Source organism: Ochotona curzoniae, unplaced genomic scaffold (genome assembly GCF_017591425.1).
Source record: "Ochotona curzoniae isolate NIBS_2020 unplaced genomic scaffold, NIBS_Ocur_1.0 contig_64, whole genome shotgun sequence".
Classification (NCBI taxonomy): domain Eukaryota; kingdom Metazoa; phylum Chordata; class Mammalia; order Lagomorpha; family Ochotonidae; genus Ochotona; species Ochotona curzoniae.
Genome location: NW_024466502.1, coordinates 40,737,141 through 40,760,882, shown reverse-complemented (window position 1 = coordinate 40,760,882; position 23,742 = coordinate 40,737,141). Strand labels below are relative to the sequence as shown.

General features: G+C 44.2%; 1 protein-coding gene across 2 annotated transcripts in view; it reads right to left on the bottom strand.

Moving 5' to 3' along the window:
• Positions 1–23,742, bottom strand: part of DNAJC15 (DnaJ heat shock protein family (Hsp40) member C15) — a 72,656-nt gene that overhangs the window by 5,084 nt on the left and 43,830 nt on the right. For both annotated transcript variants that reach the window (XM_040991360.1, XM_040991359.1), the window contains 2 exons: positions 11,048–11,124; positions 6,146–6,216 (listed from right to left, as the gene is read on the bottom strand). In XM_040991360.1, coding sequence (XP_040847294.1) covers positions 6,146–6,216; positions 11,048–11,124 — 148 coding nt within the window. The remainder of the gene's footprint in view (positions 1–6,145; positions 6,217–11,047; positions 11,125–23,742) is intronic.

Sequence of the window (23,742 nt, the reverse complement as noted above, 5' to 3'; positions counted from 1 at the left end):
TACACCCCCCACGGCTCTTTCTTCATGTGAAATACTGCCAAATCTCTTTCCTGTATTTATACAATTGATTTTTGGGGACTAAAAGAACATTGCACTTATCCCTGCTGAATTTAAATCTAATCTCTTCTGATTCATCAGCCTCTCCAGTTGATCATTTCCATTGCCACTCAAATTTGCTCAAAATTACTCAAGCTCCTACATTTAAAATAAAACAAAAACAACAAAACCCACCAGCACTTTTTCCCTAGGCACCTGATCCTACTGACAAGTACTTCCCCCATTTGGCTCCTCTTTTCCTCACAAAAATCTCTGAAAAAGGTGAACTAGGTAAGTTAACTTCTTCCTATCTCCTAGCACCAATTAAAATTGGTTTTAAGTACATCAAAGTCTTAGTGTTATAAAAATACTATAGTTCTGCTTTTCTGTCCTTATTAGTGGTTCACACAGCAGGATTCGGCACAACTGGTCAGCCGCTTTCGGCCTATGACACTATCTTCTCATTTTCTTCCTTTCATCTCTTTTGCTGCTGCTTGCTTTTATAAAGTGGCCTTTAAATTTCTAAGGTCCTTACACCTGGATTTATCTCTCTCCCTGCAGTCACTTTCCATGACCAGTTTACACTGGTTTCAGTATCACTTCACATTGATGACTCCCAGACCCCTCTGCTGAATTCCATATTCTCCATTCAACTTCCTACTCTCTACATGGATTGTCTCGACAACTGAACACCAATACATGTTTTTCTCCCAGTCTGTTCATGATGGCCTGCTTCTGAGTCATACCCATTTCTACCTTTTTTTTAAATAAGGATAAAGATTAAAATAAGTATCCTTTTTGTTTTTGATTATGATGGCTTGTTAGAGATCAATGCTCACATTGCAAACAAGGCCATACAAAATTAAAAACAAAAATGAAACTATCAGCAAAAACCCCACTACTATTACAGCGAAACACCTGAAGATATCAGCCCTTGAATAAGCCAGATTTTAAAATTAAGTCTTTTCAGTTCCGATTTCCAGTAGTGTAAGTAACTACACTTGGATCTCAAACTGTTCTGATAGAAAATATGACATTACAATGACTTTGCATACCAAAAGGAGGTCTGAAAACAAAACATGAGATTAACTTTATCTTGAAAGCATCAGACAATGGGACTGTGAAAGAGCTGAGCAATACATTTTTAAAAATGGAAGGGGTAAGTGTTCTGTTGAGCAGCTGAGTTGCCCACAGCCCGTTTTAGAGTGCCTGGCTGTAAGTCCTGCTCCACCTGTGGGCCAGCTTCCTGCACCTGAGAGGCCCAGGTAAAAGCTCAACCAAAATTAAAATAAGAGCTATCTCCATATTAAGTGAATATAAATTTATACCTTTCCAATCTCTATGGACAGATGGCTTATTGATAAATTGTTGTGAATATTTAAGACTTCAATGACTAATTTTACACAAATATTAAATAATGCTCAATTCCTTTTAAAAGGACAGAATAACTTTGATAACACCATTTATCAACTTTCTAAAAACATAAAGATTACTAGTAATTTTTTTTTCCTCAGAGGCATTTTTTCTCAATGTTAGGTATGCTATACTCTACAGGAAATCTTTTTTCTTGCTCTATTTAAAAAAAAATTTTTGTAAATATTATAATTTTTATTTTGCCTTCCAGATTTAGGTTTATCAAATAAGGAGGGGGCTGTTAGCTGCCTTCATATTCAAGTTCCCACATAAATAAAATGAAGCTTTGTTTAAAATAATAGCCAAGATTCAATCAACAGTAGGACTGAGTTCCTGACTATTAGCTTTGGCCCTTCAGTCACCACCACCAGTTAGGAAAACATCAGATATGGAGCTCTCTCCCAAAATAAAAAATTGGGATTTTCATAATTCAATGGAAAAGAAGCTATCAGCAACATAACAGATTTGTCTTTAGTTCCAATACTTAATTTTGATTCAAGCACTGTTAAGGGAAGAATATTGTACATTTATTGACGTGGGGGTTGAGTGGACAGAAAAACTGGCACTCTTATTGCAGGCAGGCTGACTTTATATAAATACAAGCAAGAACATTTTTTTAAAAGACTCATTTGGAGGGCAGAGTCTAAGCTATATCCATTTCATCCACTGGTTCACTCTCCAAAGAGCTGCAGTTGTCAGGCTGGACTGAAGTCAGGAGCCAGAGCTGCTTCTGCTTCTCCCACAAGGACCCAGGCCTCTCCCTCTGCTTTCCCAGGTGCATTAGCAGGGAGCTGGATCAGATGGAGAGGAGCTGGGACACAGTGATGTGACCTTGTAAACCAGGAAGCTCTTTATCACTAAGTTCTCCAAAGTGAACAGACCATTTTCCCTCAGAATGCAGTGAAGTCCCAGTTTGGGAGGCACCGTAAGTGCTTCTCAAACAGTTTCCAAGCTGTAATGAACCAATACTTCTACATAATACAACGCTGGCAATGCCAAATGGTTGTAAAGATGTCCAGGTGTTGGGGCCCGGCGCGGTGGCGCAAGTGGTTAAAGGTCCTCGCCTTGCACGCCCGGGATCCCATATGGGCGCCGGTTCTAATCCCGGCAGCCCCGCTTCCCTTCCAGCTCCCTGCCTGTGGCCTGGGAAAGCAGTCGAGGACAGCCCAAAGCTTTGGGAACCTGCACCCGCGTGGGAGACCCAGAAGAGGCTCCTGGCTTCGGATCGGCATAGTATCGGCCCGTTGCGCTCACTTGGGGAGTGAATCATCGGACGGAAGATCTTCCTCTCTGTCTCTCCTCTCTGTATATCCGCCTTTCCAATAAAAAAATAATAAAAATAAATCTTTAAAAAGATGTCCAGGTGTTTACTTCTCAAATAGATTTCTAAAAAGTAGAGACTGGGAGAGACAAAGTTATTACCTGCTGTTTGTCTCCTCCTGCCCCCGCCCCAAACGCACACAACTAAGTGAGGCTAGGGGCTGAGCTAGCTCAAAGCCAGGAGCCAGTCAAACCGGCACTCTCAGGTAGATGGCAGGGTTCCAATTACTTAAGTCAATTACTTCCTGCCTAAGCAGGAAGCTGGAATCAGGGGACAGAGCTGGGAATCCAAACCCAGATGCAGGAAACGGGCACTCTAACTGGTCGACTACCTGGGTACCTTTCTATGCTTGGTTTTGTGCTTAATTTGAACACCGGTACAATCCAGCAAACTGTATGATAAGCACTAGAAAAAAATAGCCTGTAAGAAATGAGAGTCTTTTTTCAAGTTCACTTAGTCTTCCTTCCACTTTCTGTACTCACTGGGGATATGAAACTGCCAATTTCAACAATAACTTTAGTAATTTAGGAAAGGCAGTAATCTAAAATATATGCATTTCAAAGTATTAGGTTGAATTTTAGTTTTTAAAACTGCATTAACCTTTTTACTGAAGTGAAATATGCTTAATTTTATAGAAACCTACCTATCTGAATGTCCATGTAAAACTAGTTACAGAGGCTGGAACTGTACAGTGGTTTATAACACTACCCATGTCAACACTGGTTTGAGTACCAACTGTCCTACTTCCAATCCATTGCTGGCTATGCACCTGGAGAAAGGCAGGGGGAGACTGTCCCAGACTCGGGCTCCACCACCTGGCCCAGCTGCTGCAGCCATCTGGGGGCCGACCACTGAACGCGAGATTGCTCTCCGTCTCTCCCTCTCTCTCTGCCTTTCAAGTACATTTAAAAACAAAAAAAAATAGTTACAAAGACTTATTTTCAGCCATTTTCCACACCTAATTTTCTGGGTGTCAGTGTCTTGGTTTAAACTGATAATGAAATGTGTAAAAAAACTATAGCTGATCACACATTTGAAATTCCAAATTTATCCTAACAGCTGGTGGCAACACTAACAAAGTTACTTGGGGTAGGGATGATACATTCATGACGCTCAAAACCATCAGGTAAAGGATTACAAATTGCAAATTGGTGAAGAATTACCAATTTGGGAGGCAAAATTAAAGAACTGCCTTTGCTGTTTCCCCAGTATTACTTGTTACTGTTGTTGGGAAAAGATAATTTTGTTTAAAAATCTGGGGCCCAGCACAGTAGCCTAGTAGCTAAAGTCTTTGCCTTGCATATGCCAGGATCCCATATGGGCACTGGTTCTAATCCCGCCTGCCCACCTCCCATCCACCTCCCTGCTTGTGGCCTGGGAAAGCAGTCGAGGACGGCTCAAGGCCTTGAGACCCTGCACCCTCGTGCGAGTTCCAGAAGAGGCTGCCGGACTCCTGGCTTTGGATCAGTGCAGCTCCAGCCACTGCAGTCACTTGGGGAGTGAACCATCGGATGGAAGATCTTCCTCTTTGTCTCTCCTCCTCTCTGTATATCTCTTTCCAATAAAAAAAAAAGTTTTTAATCTGTCTGAAGTTTGCCTTTGAAAACTTATCTCCCACTTCCACCACACAGAATAACGTCTATTCAATCTATACTTTCAGTAGAAGAGGATGGTATCGACATTGCTAGAGATTGAGTCTCTACTGAGATTAGTACACGATACAAGTTCCCCCACTAACTGGATAGAAAACATTAAGTCCTATACTTACAAAATGACCTTAGGAATACATTTCTCTCTACTCTGTTCTTTGAAAGGCAAAGAGAGGAGGGGGAGTTCCCATCCGGTGGTTCTCTTTACCCCAGATGCTTACAATACCTGGGTGTGGGCCAAGGAAAGCCAGTTCTCCATGTGGGTGGCAGGGACCCACTGAGCTGCACCCCAACACGTGTGCATTAGTAGGAAACTAATCAGGAGCACAGCAGGACTCAAACTCACACACCCCAACAGAGGATGTGGGCATTCTAAACGTTAGGCCAAATGCTGGCACTTTCACGTGACGGATGCCCAAACGGACATGTGTCCACACGAAAGGAGTGTTCCAAGGCCACAATACTGGAAGGCAGGATGCCACGAAAAATGCTGGCTTCCCAATCCAGGGTCTATTCCCTTACAACCAGTTACATAATAAACCTGATGAAAAGATTAAAATAAGTACACCTGATAAATCCATCTCAGAATGAGGCAATTCTTTAAACACTATCGGCTCATATAATACACAAACTTTGTTTTCTTACAAAAGGTATCTAAAAATACATTCTGGAACCTGCATCCTTGCCAACAAGCACAATCAACCACCTGCCAATCATCATCAGGACATGAATGCTTGATCCTACCACAGTCAATCGGGAAGGTACCACCTGACCTGGAAGGAAGTGGGTACTGAGCAGACTCACGGCTTTAAGGCAGCACTTTCTTCATAGGCATTTGCTCTAACGTTATACAATAAAAAGTAAATTGGTTGAGCAGATCTCTCCGTAACTGTTGAAGCTGTTTACAGAAATTTTAAGCAAAACCTCCTTTCAAAGTTTATTCGCTTGTGCATTCGCACTGAACAGTTAAGTGCGAAAACCACCAGAGATGATATTCAAGGAAAATATTTTTTATAGTATGTAATTAAGTGAGAAAGCTGAAAAAGAAATGTCTTATTTTGGTGTCAGAACAGATAGGAATCCAAAATTTAAGTTTTTTCCCCCCCAAATAATTAAAGTGAAAGTCTGAAAATAAGAATCCAAGGAACCCTTCACTTCCCCCCCGCCCCTTGACTTCTGAAATACAGTGCAATGTCTACCATCTGTTATTTTAAAGCAGAAACAGTAATGAGCATATGGGCTCTCCCTCTCAAGCAGCTGTAGTGTAGTTAAAGTTATAATAATTGTCTTTCTGTAAGATAAATTTACATTAAAAACCTGGCCAGTTACAAACAAATGGCTCAGCCTCAGAGCCTTCCACAATAACATTAAGAAATTCTGAATCATCTATGACATTTCATTCAGAGATTTAGAGGAAATCCTCCAAATCTTGTGTTTTTATGCTTAAGGTTAAATAAACACAAGACACCGAAACCAGCCTATTCAGCCGGAGTACACAACTCATGTTTTCTTCCTTGGTCACACCAGGAGGAGCTGCCGCACTAACAAGCCAGTAGCTACGGTCCTGAAAGCTGAGCACATACAGCCACTGACTGAAAGGCATCTCTGAGGAAAACTTCAACCCATGTGGCCCAGATTCTTCCATCTCATTATCTTTTATAATGAACTTAAGTACACAAAGAGGATTTCACAGCATATCTCCATATTTTATGAAAAATACACTTACCTTTATCTGGGTGATTCAAAATCATGATTCTCCTATGAGCTGTTTTAATCTTGGCCTTACTGGCAGATGGGCTGTAAAAAGAAATTAAACTGCTTCTAATAAACAACACCAAATTCAGATCATAAATTAATTTATATAGGTTCTAAGAAATTAAAAACTAATGAGAATTTCACCATCTTGTGGGCAAATAAGAAATTACAGCTTTTCACTTAATTTCACTAACCATTAAAATAAATCATTGATTCAGTGTTCAGTTTGCTGAAATTGAGAGTCAGTTCTCATTCTGCATCAATTAAAAAAAATCAACACAACATATAGCTTAGTGGAGTCATAACCTGCAGATTACAAGTTATTTGGGGGGGAAAGTGGTGTACTGTATAGTTCTAGAATCCAGACACCTGTTTCCTAAACTGATGGATTTTAATACAATCATTGTCATTTGGCATTGAATAACTGCTCAAAATTTCCTTAAGTTTGTCTGTGAGATACAGAAGCAGAAGCAGCGTGCTCCCATCCTCTGGCACTCCCCCCACAAGGGTGCCCAGCAGCGAGAGCTGGGATGGGGGCACCATCCAGGTCAGGCGCAGGGCTGGCAGGAACCCAGTCAGCTCCCCACTGCTGCTCTCCAGGGTCTGCCTCTGCACGAAGCTGGAGTCAGATCCAGGAAGTGACCCTGAGTGCTTCAATCTGAGAATACAGTGTCATCCACCGCCAACTGCTCTTCAACAGGGGAACTGAAACAGCCCAGGGAGAAAGGATGGTCTCTCCAACAAATGCTCCTGCGAAAATTGGGTATCTGATTGCAGAAGCAAGAAACAATATCCTTTTCATCTTATATAAAACTCAGCTCTGTGTTGATCAAGGATCTGTGCCCAGACACCCTCAAATGACTAGAGTAAAACATAGGAAACACTCACAAGGCATTAGGCATGGGCAAAGACTCAGATAAGACGCCGAAAGCACAAGCAGTGAAACCAAAATAAACAAGTGAGGCTACATCAAACTAAGAAGCTTCTGCACTACAAGGAAATGGTCCCAGAAAGGGAAGAAGCAGTCAACGCAATGGGAGAAAGCAAGATGAGTTCTGCCTAACTCCAGTGAGATCGGCCTACGCACAGAAATCAACAATGATTGGTGAGAATATGCAGGGAAAAGGTACCTTGAGCCACTGTTGCTGGGAATGTAAACTAGCACAACTACCTTGGAAGTTAGCACGGCAAGTGCTCAGAACTGGGAACTGATCTAGATAACTTAAAATATGATCCAAAGGAAATGAAATTTGCATCTGAGAAAACAGTTTGCACCCTTAGGTTTACAGCAGTACAATTCACATTAGTGAAGACAAGACATGGGAACAGGTGTCTGTCAACAGAGGAATGGATAAAGAAACTGTTGTATAACAGCCATAGAAGAATGAAATCTTACCCATTTGCAATAAAATGGTCTCAACTGGAAATCATTACGCTTAATGAAGTAAGGCAACCCAAAAAGGACAATTATCATGTTCTAATGTGACAGCCAATGCACAAACATACACACATATATAAACTGTACAAGGGAGATTAGCACACCAGGAAGTAAGAACACTGTATAGTATGTGTTTTTACCACTGTATAAAAGTAGGACTCCCAGTGAAACTTGTAAATACACCTTGACATTACAATATCAGGTTTTCTACCTTTTACATATTAGAAAGTTAAGCCTGTAACTTGTATTAAGGCACTATTCTATTGTGATAACACAGGGCCAAATGGAGAGGGAGAAGCCCCTATACCTACAAAACTATGCTGTGGAAAACAATTAAACACTAAATAAAAACAATGTAAGTGTCTTTTCTGCTGGACTAAAATTCCACTCCCATAACCAAATGCTTAAACCCGTGATCCAGTCTTCTCATTACACACAACACCATAGTACCCAGACTGTCAGAATTAAACTAGTTGATGCTTGCAAAGCATTATAACAGTGCCTAGCCTGCAGCAAATTCTCCATGATAATTTCAGATTTTTAAAATTATCTTCTGACAGAAAATCTCAAAACCCCTATGTCTTAGTTTATTCAGCTTTGTGAGGAACTCAGGGGATTAAAACCTATGGTATTAACAAAGCCAGGGGTTATTATAAATCTAAAATTTTGGTAAAGTCTAATTTCACCAAAATTGGAAAGGTTTATCTTTCGTACATCTTCAGGCAAGGAAAACAAATTAGCACGTGGTGCTGGCATTGTGGCACAGAGTGTTCAACTGCTGCCTGCATGTCTGCCTACCCTGTAGGTGCCAGTCCATGTGCCAGCTACTCCATTTTCAGTTCAACTCCCTCCTGATGGTCTTCGAGAACAGTGAAAGATGGCCCAACTGCCTGGCCCTTGTGGCCTTTGGGCAATGTAGCAGCAGGTGGAGATCTCGGTCTCTCCTGTTCTTTCTAACTCTGGCTTTCAAATGAATAAAATCTTACAAAAAAAAAAAAAAGTAACACTGATAATAACAAAATTCCTATTTGTTGTAAGACAGCTATACTCCTATCTTATCTAACCTACCTAACTCTTCTGGACCTCTGCGAGTAACAATAGTTGATTTAAACTACAGGGTAATTGCTATAAGCTTAAAATAATTTCAATTTTAGGGATAAAACACAGTATATTGTCTGCAAGTTATTGTTTTTTTAGTTAACTGACTTACAGGTCTCAAATCCTAATCCTTGCACTTGTTAGTCATGAAACATCTGTCTTGGTTAAACACTCTGGGCGACATTTTTCCTCATATGTAAAAAATGCACATGATAAAACCTATCTTTGAGAATTATCCCAAAGATAACCTAGTTAACACAGGAACACACACCAGCAGGGCCTACCAAGAAATCATTTTTCAAAGAATGTTACCACAGGCATAAAATGGGCTAGATCTAACACCTCGTGTACAATTCAAAACTGAGTCTCAAACAACCAGGGACTCAAGGCCTGCAGAGGCTGCACTGCTCTTGGCAATGGACCTAGAACGCTGCCCATTTCCATTCTCCAGTCTGTCTGGAACTTGCTGTTGGTTGGCAATGCTTGAACCTGCGAGTACTGTGCTTTCTAGATGTTGGTCACCTCTACTCTGTGTGGGCAGGTAACAGAGCATGAAGCATGTCCAGATGCTCACCTGATTAAAGACGCACCTAATCTTCCATGGATGAGATGAGTGCGTCTTTGCGCACAAGGACAAAAGAGCATTCATCCTGCCTGCTCTTTCAGGGAACTACCTCACTCCCTCTTTGGTTTGTAGTTCTGTCAACAGACGTGTGAGTCTACATTCAGAAGACTGCTGAATTTTGAGAAAATGACCATTAAATATTGTATGAGGGAGCTATGAGCACCAGATTGTGTACATATCTATTTAGAAATGAAGAACACTTAACTGTGAAGATTCCAGTATGATTTAGTTTTCGGTAGCTTACCTATGTTTATCATTCCCTTTTGTTTAGTGCTCTGTAACACAATTTTCCTTTATTATTTTTCTGTATACATCTGACATGTCTTTGTAGGCTCTAAATTGTTTAACAGCACAAGTTATAGGATTACATACGTAAAAGGTGTTTAAATGTCTTTTGTAACTCCCTCTAAAAGAAACTGACAGCAAAAGTTAAACGCCCTGAAAAGCCAGAGGCTCTATTAAAAACCTTATTTCAAGGGCAGGCATTTAAAGATGCCACTGGGGAGGCTGACATCCCTACCTGAGTGATTGGTCCTTAGAGTCCCAGCTGCAACAGGACTATTTTGCCTTTACCTACTTATTACATGGTCTAAATAAAGTCGATGGTCTTGAAAAGTGGAAACAAAGTAATGTATCCATATCCTGAAGTACTTTGCCTAGAAAATATACTGACATATATGTGTGTGTGTGTGTAGGGTGGGTAATTAGCCTGGTGGTGAAAATATACTGACGTGTGTGTGTGTGTGTGTGTGTGTGTGTGTGTGTGTGTGTGTGTGTGTGTGTGTAGGGTGGGTAATTAGCCTGGTGGTGAAGATACCAGCGTCTTAGATCCAAATACCTAAGCTGGGTTCCCAGACATGGTTCCTGACTGGAGCTTACAGACTCTGGAAAGCAGCAATGATGGCTCAAGTAACTGGGTTCCAGAAACCCATGTGGGTGACTTGGATTGAGTCACTCGCCCTTGGCCTTAGCTCCTGTCCAGTCCTGGGAATTAGGGGCATCTAGGGAGTGAACAAGTAGGCGTGAGCGCATCTGCCTGTCCCTGCGGGCACATGTCTGTGGGACAGTCTTTCTGCCTCTCAACAGAAATTCAAAAAATTGTCTCATCAGTACAGGACTTCACTGTCCACGCTGCTTAACTTGTTCATTACATTATCACCAAGATCTACAGTGGGTAGTACACTGTAAATCAATTCCCATAAAAATTCTGAGTGGGCCCCCAGGACTATATGCATAAATATTAAATAACATGAAGCCTTCAATGACAGCACACAGCAATCTGAGAATATCACTAGCTTCCCCCTACACTATCCAAAGTGAAGACAGTCAGTGGTTACCAAGATGGTACAGGCCAGATGTCAAAATTATGTAGGCAGAAAGAACTATGAAACAGATCTTGTGTTACAACTAAAAACAAGATAAACATCACATTTTAACTAAATCCAGAGAGAACCCATTGTCCCAAAAGGATATTTGTACTAATTTATTCATATTTTCAGGATAAAAAACAACACATTATTATTGTTATTTTTGAATAGGGAGAGTTGGATACTTTAGATTTGAAGTTTTTTTAAAAGCAAAAATCCAATAGGTTCTCTCTGGCCTCCTACTTGGAAATTTTAAGCAAGTATATAACCTTATCATAATGTTTTATTTCTTTTTCAGGACAAAGTTGGCTAGAGAACAAAATAATAGTTATATAGCACACCTACCTTATACCCAAAATAAGACTAGCTTCTCGCCTGCTCATTTTCTGCTCAAATCCTCCTTTATAGTAGGATGAAAAGCTCTGCATAGAAAAAAAAGAGCAAGAAACAATTATTTCCATGTATGAGATAGCATAAACTCAATCCCAGTACACGCAGTCAGAGCACTGTATTTTACTAGAAGTCAATTCAAAACTGTAGGCGACAAACTATCAATGCTTTTCAAGAAACCTTGGCCAAGATGAACACTTACACTTTTTAATTTCAAAACACATTAATCTTTCTACACCGAGATATAACTGAAGGAACAATACATTGGTAAAAACAAAAATGTCTGAACTTTTTTCTAGGGTCTGCTACACAGACCTGGATTACTTTAACCAAGTCACTTAACATGTACATTGCACACATCTTGTCATCTTCTAAGGCCGCTGGCCGATAAAGGAGGATAGGAATTACAAAGTGGAGAGTACATCAGGAGAACAGAAAGGTAAGTCAGAGAAGCTGTGAATCCAGATGAGGTCTTTGTGGTTGGAAGGGTGCAAACCAGGTGGGGAGGAGGCTATGTGAGAGGTGATGGCACCCAGATTGTGGAGGGGCTTATAAGTAACAGAAAGACTCCCCAAAAGTAAGAGCCAGAATGGGTGTGGGCAGGCTGGGCAAGGACACTGTTCCTGCCAGGACAAGAGGTGGACAAGTCAGCCTGGGCCAAGGACCCTCCACTGTTCGTGAGATCTGCTGCTGGGAGGAGAACTGAGCTCCTCTGTCAGGATGCAGTTCCTGCAGATAAGCGCAAGAATCAAGGCAAGGGGCAGCTCAGACCAGGTGAGGTTACTATACCCACTGGCATACATGTGGTACAGGTATGGTGCTCGACCAGTTCATAACATCCACTGGCAGCTCTGAGCCAGGACAATGTACAAGATGGTCTAAACTGGACTGCAACACCAGCCAGTCCACATTTCGGCCAGGACTGGGGGCTGGCCAGGCCAGGATAAAATACATCACCCACCAACAGGAGCTGGAACTGGGAGTAGAATGGACTGCAGCACCCGCTGTTGGATGCCTAAGTGAGGTGAGCCATGCTAGTCTGGGTACAGGAGGTGCCAGGTCCATGAGCCCAGGAGGCAGGGGTGTCCAATGGGGCACAGGTCACCTGCCCCCGATCCTTGGGCCCACCTGCAAGAACTGGTCCTCCTCTGTGTCAAAGAGCAGTCAAGAGCAGGCCCTAATGCACATGGAGGATACGGCAGCCCATTAGGACCTGCAGAGGACATCTGGTACCACAGCAGAGAAAGGAGAACAGAACAAATTGGAATAACTACCCCCAGTCAAATGATGACAGCAAAAATCTGCACAAATGGAGACTATAAGGTTGACTGTGTCAGCAAATGGACATTGGAAGAGTTTTCTCATCCCTGGATCAAGGAGCTCAATAGCATTTCCAAATTACCGAAACCACCTGGGCAGAACTCTGAGCATGTGCCACATCAGGAGCCTGGGTTGATACTGGGTGGCTGTTCATCCTCAGGTACTGGAGCGGTTGGGAAGCTGGGTATGGCTTCTCTCTTTATCTCCCCACTTCCCCCAGAAACAGGAAGAAGGAAAAGAAAATTGGAAATAATGATTACACCCATTCTCCCCTAACCCTCAATCCTTCCCAGCCTGATCAACTATGTAAGCATGTCAAAAATAAAAATTTTTAAAAAGTATAAACAATAGAAAAAACTAAGGATCTTATTTTAAGTGAAAGGTGAGGCTGTAGTACTGGAATAATGACTTGGTTCTGGAAGAATCACTCCAATGCTACATGCAGAAAACTGCATCACAGGAGAGCAGTTAAAAACATCCAACAATATTCCATGCAAGAGTTGATGAAGGCATACACTCAAGTCAGAACAAACGAACTGCTCTAACAGTGGTCACACTGTGTATGTTATCTGAAAGCATAACTAATATGCTAATATTCGATGAACTGAATATGGGACATGAGGAGAAAGCATGATACAGGGGCTGGAGCCATAAATGGTACTAGCAATACTGGCATTCCACATAGGCACATAGTTCAAGTCTTGGCTGCTCCACTTTTTTTTAAAAAAATTTATTTTTATTGGAAAGGCAGATATACAGAGGAGGAGAGACAGAGAGAAAGATCTTCTGTCCGATGGTTCGCTACCCAAGTGAGCTCAATGGCTGGAGCTGAGCCAGTCCAAAGCCAGGAACCAGGAGCTCTTCCGGGTCTCCCACACGGGTGCAGGGTCCCAAAGCTTGGGGCATCCTCAACTGCTTTCCCAGGCCACAAGCAGGGAGCTGGATGGGAAGCAGGACCACTGGGATTAGAACCGTTGACCATATGGGATCCCGGCATGTACAAGGTAAGGACTTTAGCTGCTAGGCTATTATGCTGGGTCCAGCTGCTCCACTTCTAATCCACCTCCCTGTTAAAGTACTTGGGAAAGCAGTAGAGGATGGTCTAAGTGCTTGGGCCCTCTCACCAATGTGGCAGACCCGGAAGAAGCTCCAGGCTCCTGCATAAGTCTTGCAACTAAAGAGGATGTACACTGGCAGATAGCTCTCACACTTTGGAAATTGATTTGCCTGAACAGAGTCAACCTCATGTCCATTTCCCAGAGAAGCCTTTTTCAAATGACTTAGCATTGGGGTATAGATACTGCAGCTCCAAAGGACAGGCCTTGAAGACTGCCCTGCAGCCTGCCCGATTCCTCCAGCCTTTCTTCCCTTCCCTTCTGGCGCTGCTGACTCGAGGAGTACACCTGCTCAAACTTACAGCTCACCTTTATCCCACTCTGCCTTTCAGGGAATTAAACCACATGAAAAACAACATTTCTGGCCTAAACTGCCTGACTGGCATTTAATGACTTCTGGAAGGAACCACAGCTTTTTGTGAGTAATAGATATGGGAATGGTTTTGAATTTATGATGTTTGAAGTGTCAGTTAAATATCAAAGTGGAAGAGAAGTCAGACCCAGAAATAACATTGGACAGACATCATTTAAAGGCATACACAAGGATGAGATTACCCAGGGTAAAAAGACCATGGACTCAAACCTAAATATATTATTTAGTGACACACAAAGAGAGGGCAATCAATAAAGGAAGCAGAGAGAGATTCCACAGTGAGGTAGGAGAAAAAGTAAGTTAAAGCTACCGAATAAACTTAACTGATAGGTAAACTGAGTTAAGAATGGACATCTGGGTTTAGCAAAGAGAGTCAAAGTCATGAAGAATTAGCAGAAAAGTGCTGTAGGTTTAGTCATTGGAGTGAGTTTAATACAGAATAGATGAAACCAGGTGTTACCACAAAACCTGTCATCACTCACGGGTACAGGAACCGATAACAGTCTGACAGTCTGGGCAGGTCCAGGATGCAACCCCCACATGTACATCTTAAAACAGCGTGTGGGGGAGGCCAGGCCCCAACGCTCCCCAGCTCATACAAGGCAAAGATGGAAGGGCACATTTTGCCAGGCAAGGGCCTAATACACACTGGGCATGTATGAGATCTGGGTCTGGGCGTGGGTCAAGTGGGGAAACATGGCAAACTCCCCTGGCAGGTCATAACTCCTGCTGGTGATCAGATGATCCAGGCCAGGGGGTCAGGCAAGCTGGGCAAAGGAGCTCCAATGGTTGGCTAATATGTGGGTTTTAAGGAGATGGACCGGGCAGGACCAACCAAACCTTAGCTCACCAGCAAGAACAGAAATCAGCCTGGAGTGCAGGTCATGTCGGGCTAGGCTGTCACACCTACTGGTTTTTATGAGTCAGGGATGAGAGCAGACTGAGCAAGGCCAGTTTGCAGCATCTACCACCAAGAGCTAGGACTGGGGAATAGCTGGGCCAGGCCAGGCTGCAGCAGTGGAAGGCAAAGGCCAAGACAGGAGAGGGACTATGCCAAGCTGGGTCAGAGCACCCACTAGCATGTGCAAGATCTGTGGCTGGGAACAGGCCTAGTTGGGGAGCTAAGAAGATACCCTGACAGGATTAGGGTTCCCAGTGGTGAGTGCGGGGGCCAGAGTGAGAGCTGTGTTCTGGTCTCGATACGAATGCAGTGTTGCTCGGCAAAAGTGTGGACTGGGGCTGGATGTACCAGACTGGGCTAGATTCCAGCATCATCTGGTGCTCTGGAGGACCAGGGTAGATATAGAATGGACTAGGCTAGGCCTGTGCCCCTACTGAGCCATGAGTGAGCCTTGTCTGGGTATGGACAAGCCTTGGCTGGGCTGAAACATCCAACAGTAAGAACTGGAATGGGTTGAAGGCCAGTCAGGAAAGGCCACTGTTACTGCCAGAACAGGATGTGGACTAAGTAGGGATGGCCCATGGACCCATGGGTACGCGCAAGATCTGGCAATGGGAGAGGTTCTGATGGAGGAGCTTGGGAAACTCCTCTGTCGGGACACAAAGCCTGCAGGTGAGCGCAAGAACCACAATAGAGAGTAGCCCAGATCAGGCCAGGAAATTGTGCCCAGCTGCATACATTTGGCACAGGTCAGGAGCGGACCAAGCTGAACCAGTTCACATCACTTGCTGGAGAATCCAAGCACCAGAATAGAATCTGGGTCGAGCTGGGTTTGGTCGCAACACGTATCAGTAGACATTACGGCTGGGGCTGGGTGCTGGTGGTTCTGTCAAGTTAAACTGCAGAAACACTTGGAGAGTGCATGATTCCGGAAGTGTGTCCATTAGGGAAACAGTGAGCACCTACTTCTTGGGTTACTATTCCCACTGGAGAGCATGAGAACCATGACTGGGATGGCATGCCTAGACAGAAAGGCACCTGCCAGTATGCATGGCGGTTGAATAATGGGGTTGGTTGGGTTGAATTACACTCAATTGTTGATTGCCATGTATGAGAACTGAATGGGATGTGGGACACACTGAACAAGTCTGTTGTACATACTGGCAAGCACAAGAACCAGGACAGGGTGTGAGAGTGGTGGGGGTTATTGTGGGTCACTTCAACTAGGCTGCAGCTCCTACTGGTATGCGTGAGAGCTGAGTGTGTACTGGGCAGAATCAGGGTATACTGCAACACCCATTGGTTTGCGTAGAAGACAGGGCTGAAAAAAGAACTGACCCAGCAATTGCAAGCACCAGCACATGCATAAGCTGACTGGAGTGATGGATTGTGCTGGATCTTGTACTGCCATGCACACACAAGAATCAGGTCTGGGATCACCTCAAAGTTTCTTTGGGGATCCCTCGAACTGAACTACTGATCTCACAACCCCATCCATGAAGAGAACTACAGATTCCATGGTCTGACCATCCAGTGCATGTATCAATCCTGAGCCTCCCCAGTGGCGGAGACGGAGCAGTGGACAGCATATCGAACTGCAGGTGGAGGATACGGCAGTCAATCAGAACCTGCAGATAATAACTAGTATCACAACAGAGGACAGAGAAAAGAACAAATCACTCAACTACAACAGCAATGTGTTGGCAGTGAAAATCAAGGCAAACAGAGACTAAGGACTCTGCAAATTTCATTGTGCTTGGAATGGCGAGACTAGCAGCAATTCAGAACTGCTGAACTAGAGATGAATCAAGATGGCAGATAGGGTAAGGATACATTTAAACAGACACAAAAACATTAGCCAGGGTGAAGCAGAGAGGGCACATTCCAGGAAATAGGAGAGGACAGAACAGCAGCAGAGGGGCACCTGCAGACTGAAAGACACAGGAAAGCAGTGGACACAACAGTGAGGTGTTGCAGTGACTGATACTTCAGCTGCATTCAACAAGTGGCGATCCAAATTGCACTAGCAGCAGGAACTCCACCAGCAACCAGCGGAGAAGGGACTTTCACTGGGAGCTCCAGAGGTGAACCCAGACAAAGAACTGCCCGTCCTGCTGGTCTGTTTGATTTGACCAGGAGCAGAGACAGAGCAGCAGATCCCAGAAGGGTAGTGCGGAACAGGGTGATTTCAAACCCAGCCCACTCTCTAAAAAGAGCTGAACCAGGCGCCATTTTGTTGAAGGAGGCAAAGGGTACAGGACATTACTGCAAGTGCACTGAGCTAGGACTGATGTTATTTCTGGATCAGCAAACTGCTACAATGTGGCATTTTACAGGTTCCACCCAAGATAGGTCCAGGAAGACCTAAAGGCCAGCAGATCAAGAACTCTAGTAGTGGCACTTTAGATGCTATTGAATACGATGTGGTAAACAATTTAAGACTGCAGGGACAACAGTGAGCTGCACATGTGCTGAGCTCGGTGACAACTCCCTGAACTCAGTGCATTGCGCTGGTCCCACAGGAAAATAATACTGCCTGTGGCATTGTACAATGTAGCCCTCAGACCTAACGGCCAACAGGTTCTGGCAAGATCAGCACCACCAACAACCTAGCTATATAGACAACCTGATATCCTGGGACCTGCTCCAACTGGAAGTGGGAGAAAGGTTGTACAGACAGCAGTGCAGCCTCTGCACGGTTATCACAAGAGGTGATAACTCTGGGCCAGCAGCTGGCGCTACATAAAGCACGGTGGAAATCTAACATAAGAACCTAGACCTGGAACTTGCTGGAGGGAGTGGCACAAGTGGCTGCAAATAGCCATGTGCCAACTGCAATAAGTAATATGAAACTGTAGACCTGTGGGACACAGAGCTTAGAAACCTGTCCCAAGGAGAAGAATCTGATAGCCAGAAATGCAATCACCAAGAGCCAAAGAAGAGACAGAGGCACAAATATTACTGAAGACTCCCCTACACTGATGTAGACAGAGAAAACGGGGGATACAGAATTTAAAACACATTCAAGGATTTCAATGCATTTCTAGGTCACAGAAAATTATTTTAAATTTAATGTATACCCATGGATTTTACATGTGCATAGCAGAAGTTCAATTTCAAAACCTACTCAATGGTCTGGCACACTAGCCTAGTGGCTAAAGTCTTTGCTTGCACACGTTGGGATCCCGTAAGAGCATCAGTTTGTGCCCAGGTGGCCCTGGTTCCCATCCAGCTCCCCACTTGTGGCCTGGAAAAACAGTCAAGAATGGCCCAAAACCTTGGGGCCCTGCACCTGCATAGGAGACCTGGAAGAATTTCCTGGCTTGTGGATCAGCTCAGCTCTGGCCATTGTAGTCACTCAGGGATTAAATCAATGGGCTGAAGATCTTCCTCTGTCTTTCCTCCTCTCCATATATCTGACTTTCCAATAACAAAATAAATAAATCTTGAAAAGAAGCCCTACTCAAACAAAAAGTCAAATTCATACAGAAAATATCTCAAAATATGATGACCCAGGGTTTTAGCCTTAAAAAGAAAAAATTAGCACTAATAAGATGTTAGCTGATTCCGTTATATACCTTAAAAATGTTACGTAAAAGGGCACAAGTTGAAAAGTGCAGGCTGAAATTACAAAGGTGGCTTGCGCTCCAACAAAGATCCCTAACAACCTTGGAAAGAAATGGGACAGACAGCAAACTGGGAGGTTTAAATAAATCCTGGAATATGAAAAACCAAGAAAAATCAAGAAAGATCTCACACAGAAAAATCACAGCAGCCCCAAGCACAAGCAAGCAGCAAGAAGGAACAAATCAGTCTCAGAAAATCGCTACATTTAAAGGTTTTAAAAAATACACAAAGTAACCTTGGGTAACCTAGTAAGTCAAAAACAGACACAGCATCCCTACTAACACACATCTAATACCTGTCACTTTTGATTTCTTGCTAAGAGAACCACATACCCAGAATGCACCTTTCTCTTGGTAGCACATCTCAAAAGCAGATCTCACCTCAGAACCCAGAAGGCTAGAGGAGGGCAGCGACACCCAGGAGAAAAATATGTATACTACTCAACCTCTCCTGGAGTTCAGAGGTCCCAAACCTGTCTTTGGGTGTTGGGGGCACTGACCATTTCCTGCCCTGTGATTGGCCCTTTGCCCTGATTGGTGTGCCTTGGTTCTCTTTAAGTTGATTGGTCAAGTTTGACAGTTAAGCGGGGGGCTTGGCGGGGGAGGGGCTGGAGCGTAACGGATATAACGGTGATAACGGTCAACGGACAACGGTCACGACGGGACGGAGGAGCAGAATAAAAAGCGCCTTGGAGACTCTCTCAAGTGTCGGGTGATTTCTTCCGCGGGACGGGAGGACCCCCGATATTTGGTACCGTGACTCGGATAGAAGATATCTGGTACCGTGACTCGGATAGAATATACCTGGTGCTGTGACTCGGATAGAAAGAAGATAACTGGCGCTGTGAATCGATAGAAGTCAGCTGGTGAACGCCAGGAAGGTAAGCTGAGCAGATCGCTCAGGGAGCCGCTTAGAGCGGGGAATTAGTTTACAACTGAGCTTTTTGCTCAGGAAGCCGCAGCAGCGGGGGGCCCATTTAAGCTGAGGTTTCAGGTTACCTCAGGGAGCCGCTGATAGCAGCGGGGACGTGCACGTCAAGTTCGCGGATTAGCGACGAGCCAAGTTCGCAGGGTAGCGACGAGTCGAGTTAGTCAAGTTCGCGGGTAGCGACGAGTCGAGTTAGTCCAGTTTGCGGGTAGCGACCATTAAAGCTGGGTTTACCGCCATTCACGATCGTGGTTTGCTGCCATTCACGATCGCGGTTTGCCTCCATTCACGATCGTGGTTTGCCGCCATTCACGATCGTGGTTTGCCGCCATTCACGATCGCGGTTTGCCTCCATTCACGATCGTGGTTTGCCGCTATTCACGATCGCAGTTTACCGCCATACAGGATCGTGGTTTACCGCCATTCAGGATCGCAGTTTACCGCCATTCACGATCGTGGTTTGCCGCCATTCACGATCGCGGTTTGCCGCTATTCACGATCGCAGTTTACCGCCATACAGGATCGTGGTTTACCGCCATTCACGATCGCAGTTTACCGCCATTCAGGATTGCGATTTAGCGCCCATTCAAGTTAGCAGTTAAGGATCAGATCAATTTCACCATTTGACAATCGGTCAAGTTTGCAGGTTAGCGACGATCAGCGGTGTTAGAAATATGGCCAATTTAACTTTTTCAGTGCACATGCAACCTTTATTGCAGAAACTGCTGACAGTGCTGTTGTTTTTGCAAACTGTGCAGAGGATTGTGCTGTGGTTTCTGGAGGAGGATCTTTTGATCCTGCCACAATGGGAACACTTAGGCAGAGACTTAGCTAGGGCGGAACAGCAGGAGCCCATCCCTCCAGGAATGGTCAGGTTCTGGACATTGATTAAGTCTTGCCTGACAGATGGCACTGATAAATTCAGAGGACGTATACAGGAAGGTGAGAAAGTCTTATGGAAACGCAAAAAAAAAAAAAAAAAAATCAGAATAGATGGTTTAAAGACTCTTAATGATTTCCAACAGGTATTGGAGTATACTAATTGGATCTGACCATATTTTTGTATTATTAGACAATTCCAAAATTGTGTCCCATTTTTATCCCAGCCTTGCTTTGGGGTTAATCCCCGTGGTCTTATGCCTAATCATATATGGCAGATGGATGTTACCCATGTTCCCAGTTTTGGTCGCCTTTCTTTTGTTCATGTCTCTATTGATACCTGCTCTGGGGTTCTTTATGCCTCAGCTCATACAGGGGAAAAGGTTCAAGATGTTATATCTCACTGCCTTCAGGCTTTTGCAGCCTGGGGCGTCCCCCAGTGTTATAAGACTGATAATGGACCTGCCTATGCAGCCAAAGCATTTGATAAGTTTTGTTCTGAATTTGCAATTAAACACTCTACTGGCATCCCATATAATCCCACAGGCCAGGCTGTGGTAGAGCGTGCCCATGCAACTCTCAAAGCATTATTAATAAAACAAAAAGGGGGAGTAGGAGCCACCCTATATCCCAAAAGTCCTAAACATCAATTGGCTTTAGTTACTTATATTTTTAACTTTTTGATTCTGGATTTGGATGGCCATTCTGCTGCCGAACGCCACACTGTTGGCGCAGGCCCCTGCAAAGATTGGGTGATGTGGAAGGATGTTTTAACAAAACAATGGATGGGCCCGCATCCTGTCTTACGACGGACGCGAGGAGCGGTTTGTGTTTTTCCGCAGGATTCTGATGGACCGGTGTGGGTGCCAGAACGTTTGACGCGAGTGATAAGAAAGCCGGAGCAAGATGAACCTGTGGACGTGGTGGATGCTGACCAGCCTGATGTTCATTCAGATACCGAGAGGAGACAACCAGAATCTCCAGCTAAAACTGCACCATAAAAGGTGTGCAGCAAATATTGACTCGCTGTCTAGGGCCTTGGAAATGGCCCCCAGAATGGACTGCTGTCAAAGTACTGTGACTCCTAGAAGAGTAGCACCTGATCTTGCTGTGACCAATTTATTTCCTACCTGTTCAAATTGTGCCTTTGTGGGGTATAACTATATATATGGTAACCCTGTTCAATCTGTTTCTGCTCAGTCTTGGAATGTCTGGGTACTTTGCACTAATAGGGGTGGGTGTTCAGATATATCAGCTTTTGCATTTATTGATAAGGTAGTGATAAGAAATTGTAATTATAGTAGTAGTAGTTCTAGAATATGGGAAGAAAATGTTAAAGTTAATTGCAGTTGTTATGTTATCTATAATGCTATTTATGTATGTGTACAAGCTCCATTTATGTTTATTGTTAATTGCTCTGTAGTTAAGTGAGCCCTTAACCAGTGTTGGAATGGCTCTGGCACTGTGGTGCTGGTACGCATTCCACAACTTATTTCCATCATATGGGGACCTCCTGTGTGCTTAGTCTACCTGGAATGTGTGTCACTCCCTCTATTGTCACCAATGGTTCCCGAGCACTGAATTTGTCCAGAGAATTATCCGCTATGCTATCCCCTAGTGGAAGCTGGTCCATACGATTCGATAATTTGACATAGGAACTAAGATCCCAAATTATAGCCATAAATAGCATAAAAGTAGAGATTGCCACAGTAAAGCAATGGACAAATTGCATACTAAAGGATCTTTCCTTTGCACACCAATGGGCTGGTATAGTAGCCATGGGCCTTATATCATTCTTTGGGGTCTGTGGATGCTTCATCCTTGAGCACAGCGTCAGCAGCAGTAACAGCAGCTGCTAGTGCAAGCTGTGCTTGCCCTTCACAGCAGATAATCCCTAAAAGTCTGGCTAGGCATGCTGGACCGGTAGCCAGAGACGGGTAAGTATCCGATATGGCTTCACCAACCTAAGACAGGTGCCACGTTCCTAGCCACGTGGTTAGCCCATGATGGGTAAGGGGAGCCTGAACTCGGAACACCTAAGACAGGCACGGTCCCTTGCTTAATAAAACAAGAAGGGGGAGCTGTTGGGGGCACTGACCATTTCCTGCCCTGTGATTGGCCCTTTGCCCTGATTGGTGTGCCTTGGTTCTCTTTAAGTTGATTGGTCAAGTTTGACAGTTAAGCGGGGGGCTTGGCGGGGGAGGGGCTGGAGCGTAACGGATATAACGGTGATAACGGTCAACGGACAACGGTCACGACGGGACGGAGGAGCAGAATAAAAAGCGCCTTGGAGACTCTCTCAAGTGTCGGGTGATTTCTTCCGCGGGACGGGAGGACCCCCGATATTTGGGCTTCTTGTAAAAGACATGATTCTCTCAACATACCTAAGGTGTTCACAATTCTCTCACAGTCAACTTCCCCACTTAGTTGAGCTGTTGCAAATCCACCAAAGCAGGAGGAAAGCCAAGAATATTTAAAGTTGATGCCTACAGGGCCCGGCGCGGTGGCGCAGTGGTTAAGGTCCTGGCCTTGCACGCCCGGGATCCCATATGGGCGCCAGTTCTATCCCGGCAGCCCCGCTTCCCTTCCAGCTCCCTGCCTGTGGCCCGGGAAAGCAGTCGAGGACGGCCCAAAGCTTTGGGACCCTGCACCCGTGTGGGAGACCTGGAAGAGTCTCCTGGCTTCGGACCGGCATAGCATCGGCCATTGCGCTCAGTTGGGGAGTGAATCATCGGACGGAAGATCTTCCTCTCTGTCTCTCCTCTCTGTATATCCACCTTTCCAATAAAAAAAATAATAAAAATAAATCTTTAAAAAAAAAAAGTTGATGCCTACATAATATGAGGGTTAAGGGAGCACAGCCCTAAGCACCCTCACCTAAATCCTCATCTAACTTCCAAGAAACGTAACAGCCTTCCGTTTGACTAGAAGCCTTACTGATGCCACTCCACATTTTATGTCATATGTTCCAACTTTGAGAGATCACTTCTTGCTGTAATAGCAACTTCGTAGAGGCAAGCTGCTCTTATGGGATGGTGAGCATCACAAAGCTAGTGGATTTTGTGCGACATCTGTACTCAGCGCACAATACCAACAGGAGATGCTTACAAAAGTATAATAGTACAGTGTGTACTAAGCTTTATACAGCCACTTAACACTGTATTTTTGGGGTTTTTTTTTTTTGCATTTAGAGAGACTATGAAAGAATCAAATATGTAAGAAAAATTATACACAATAAAAAAGATAATTTTTAATGGGTTATAGCTCACTAAGGCCATCTGCCAGGTGGGTATTTGGCACGCCATAAAAATGTCACTTGGCGTATCCACATCATTCGCTGGAATGTCTGTGTTCAAGACCTGGCTAACTCCCATTCCAATATTCTGTTAGCTCCCTGGGAGGCAGGAGATGACGGCTCCAGCAGCTGCGTCCCTGCCACCTAGATGGGTTATCAGACCAAGTTCTGGGCTCCTGGTTCCAACTGGCCTATCCCTAGCTTTTGCAGGCA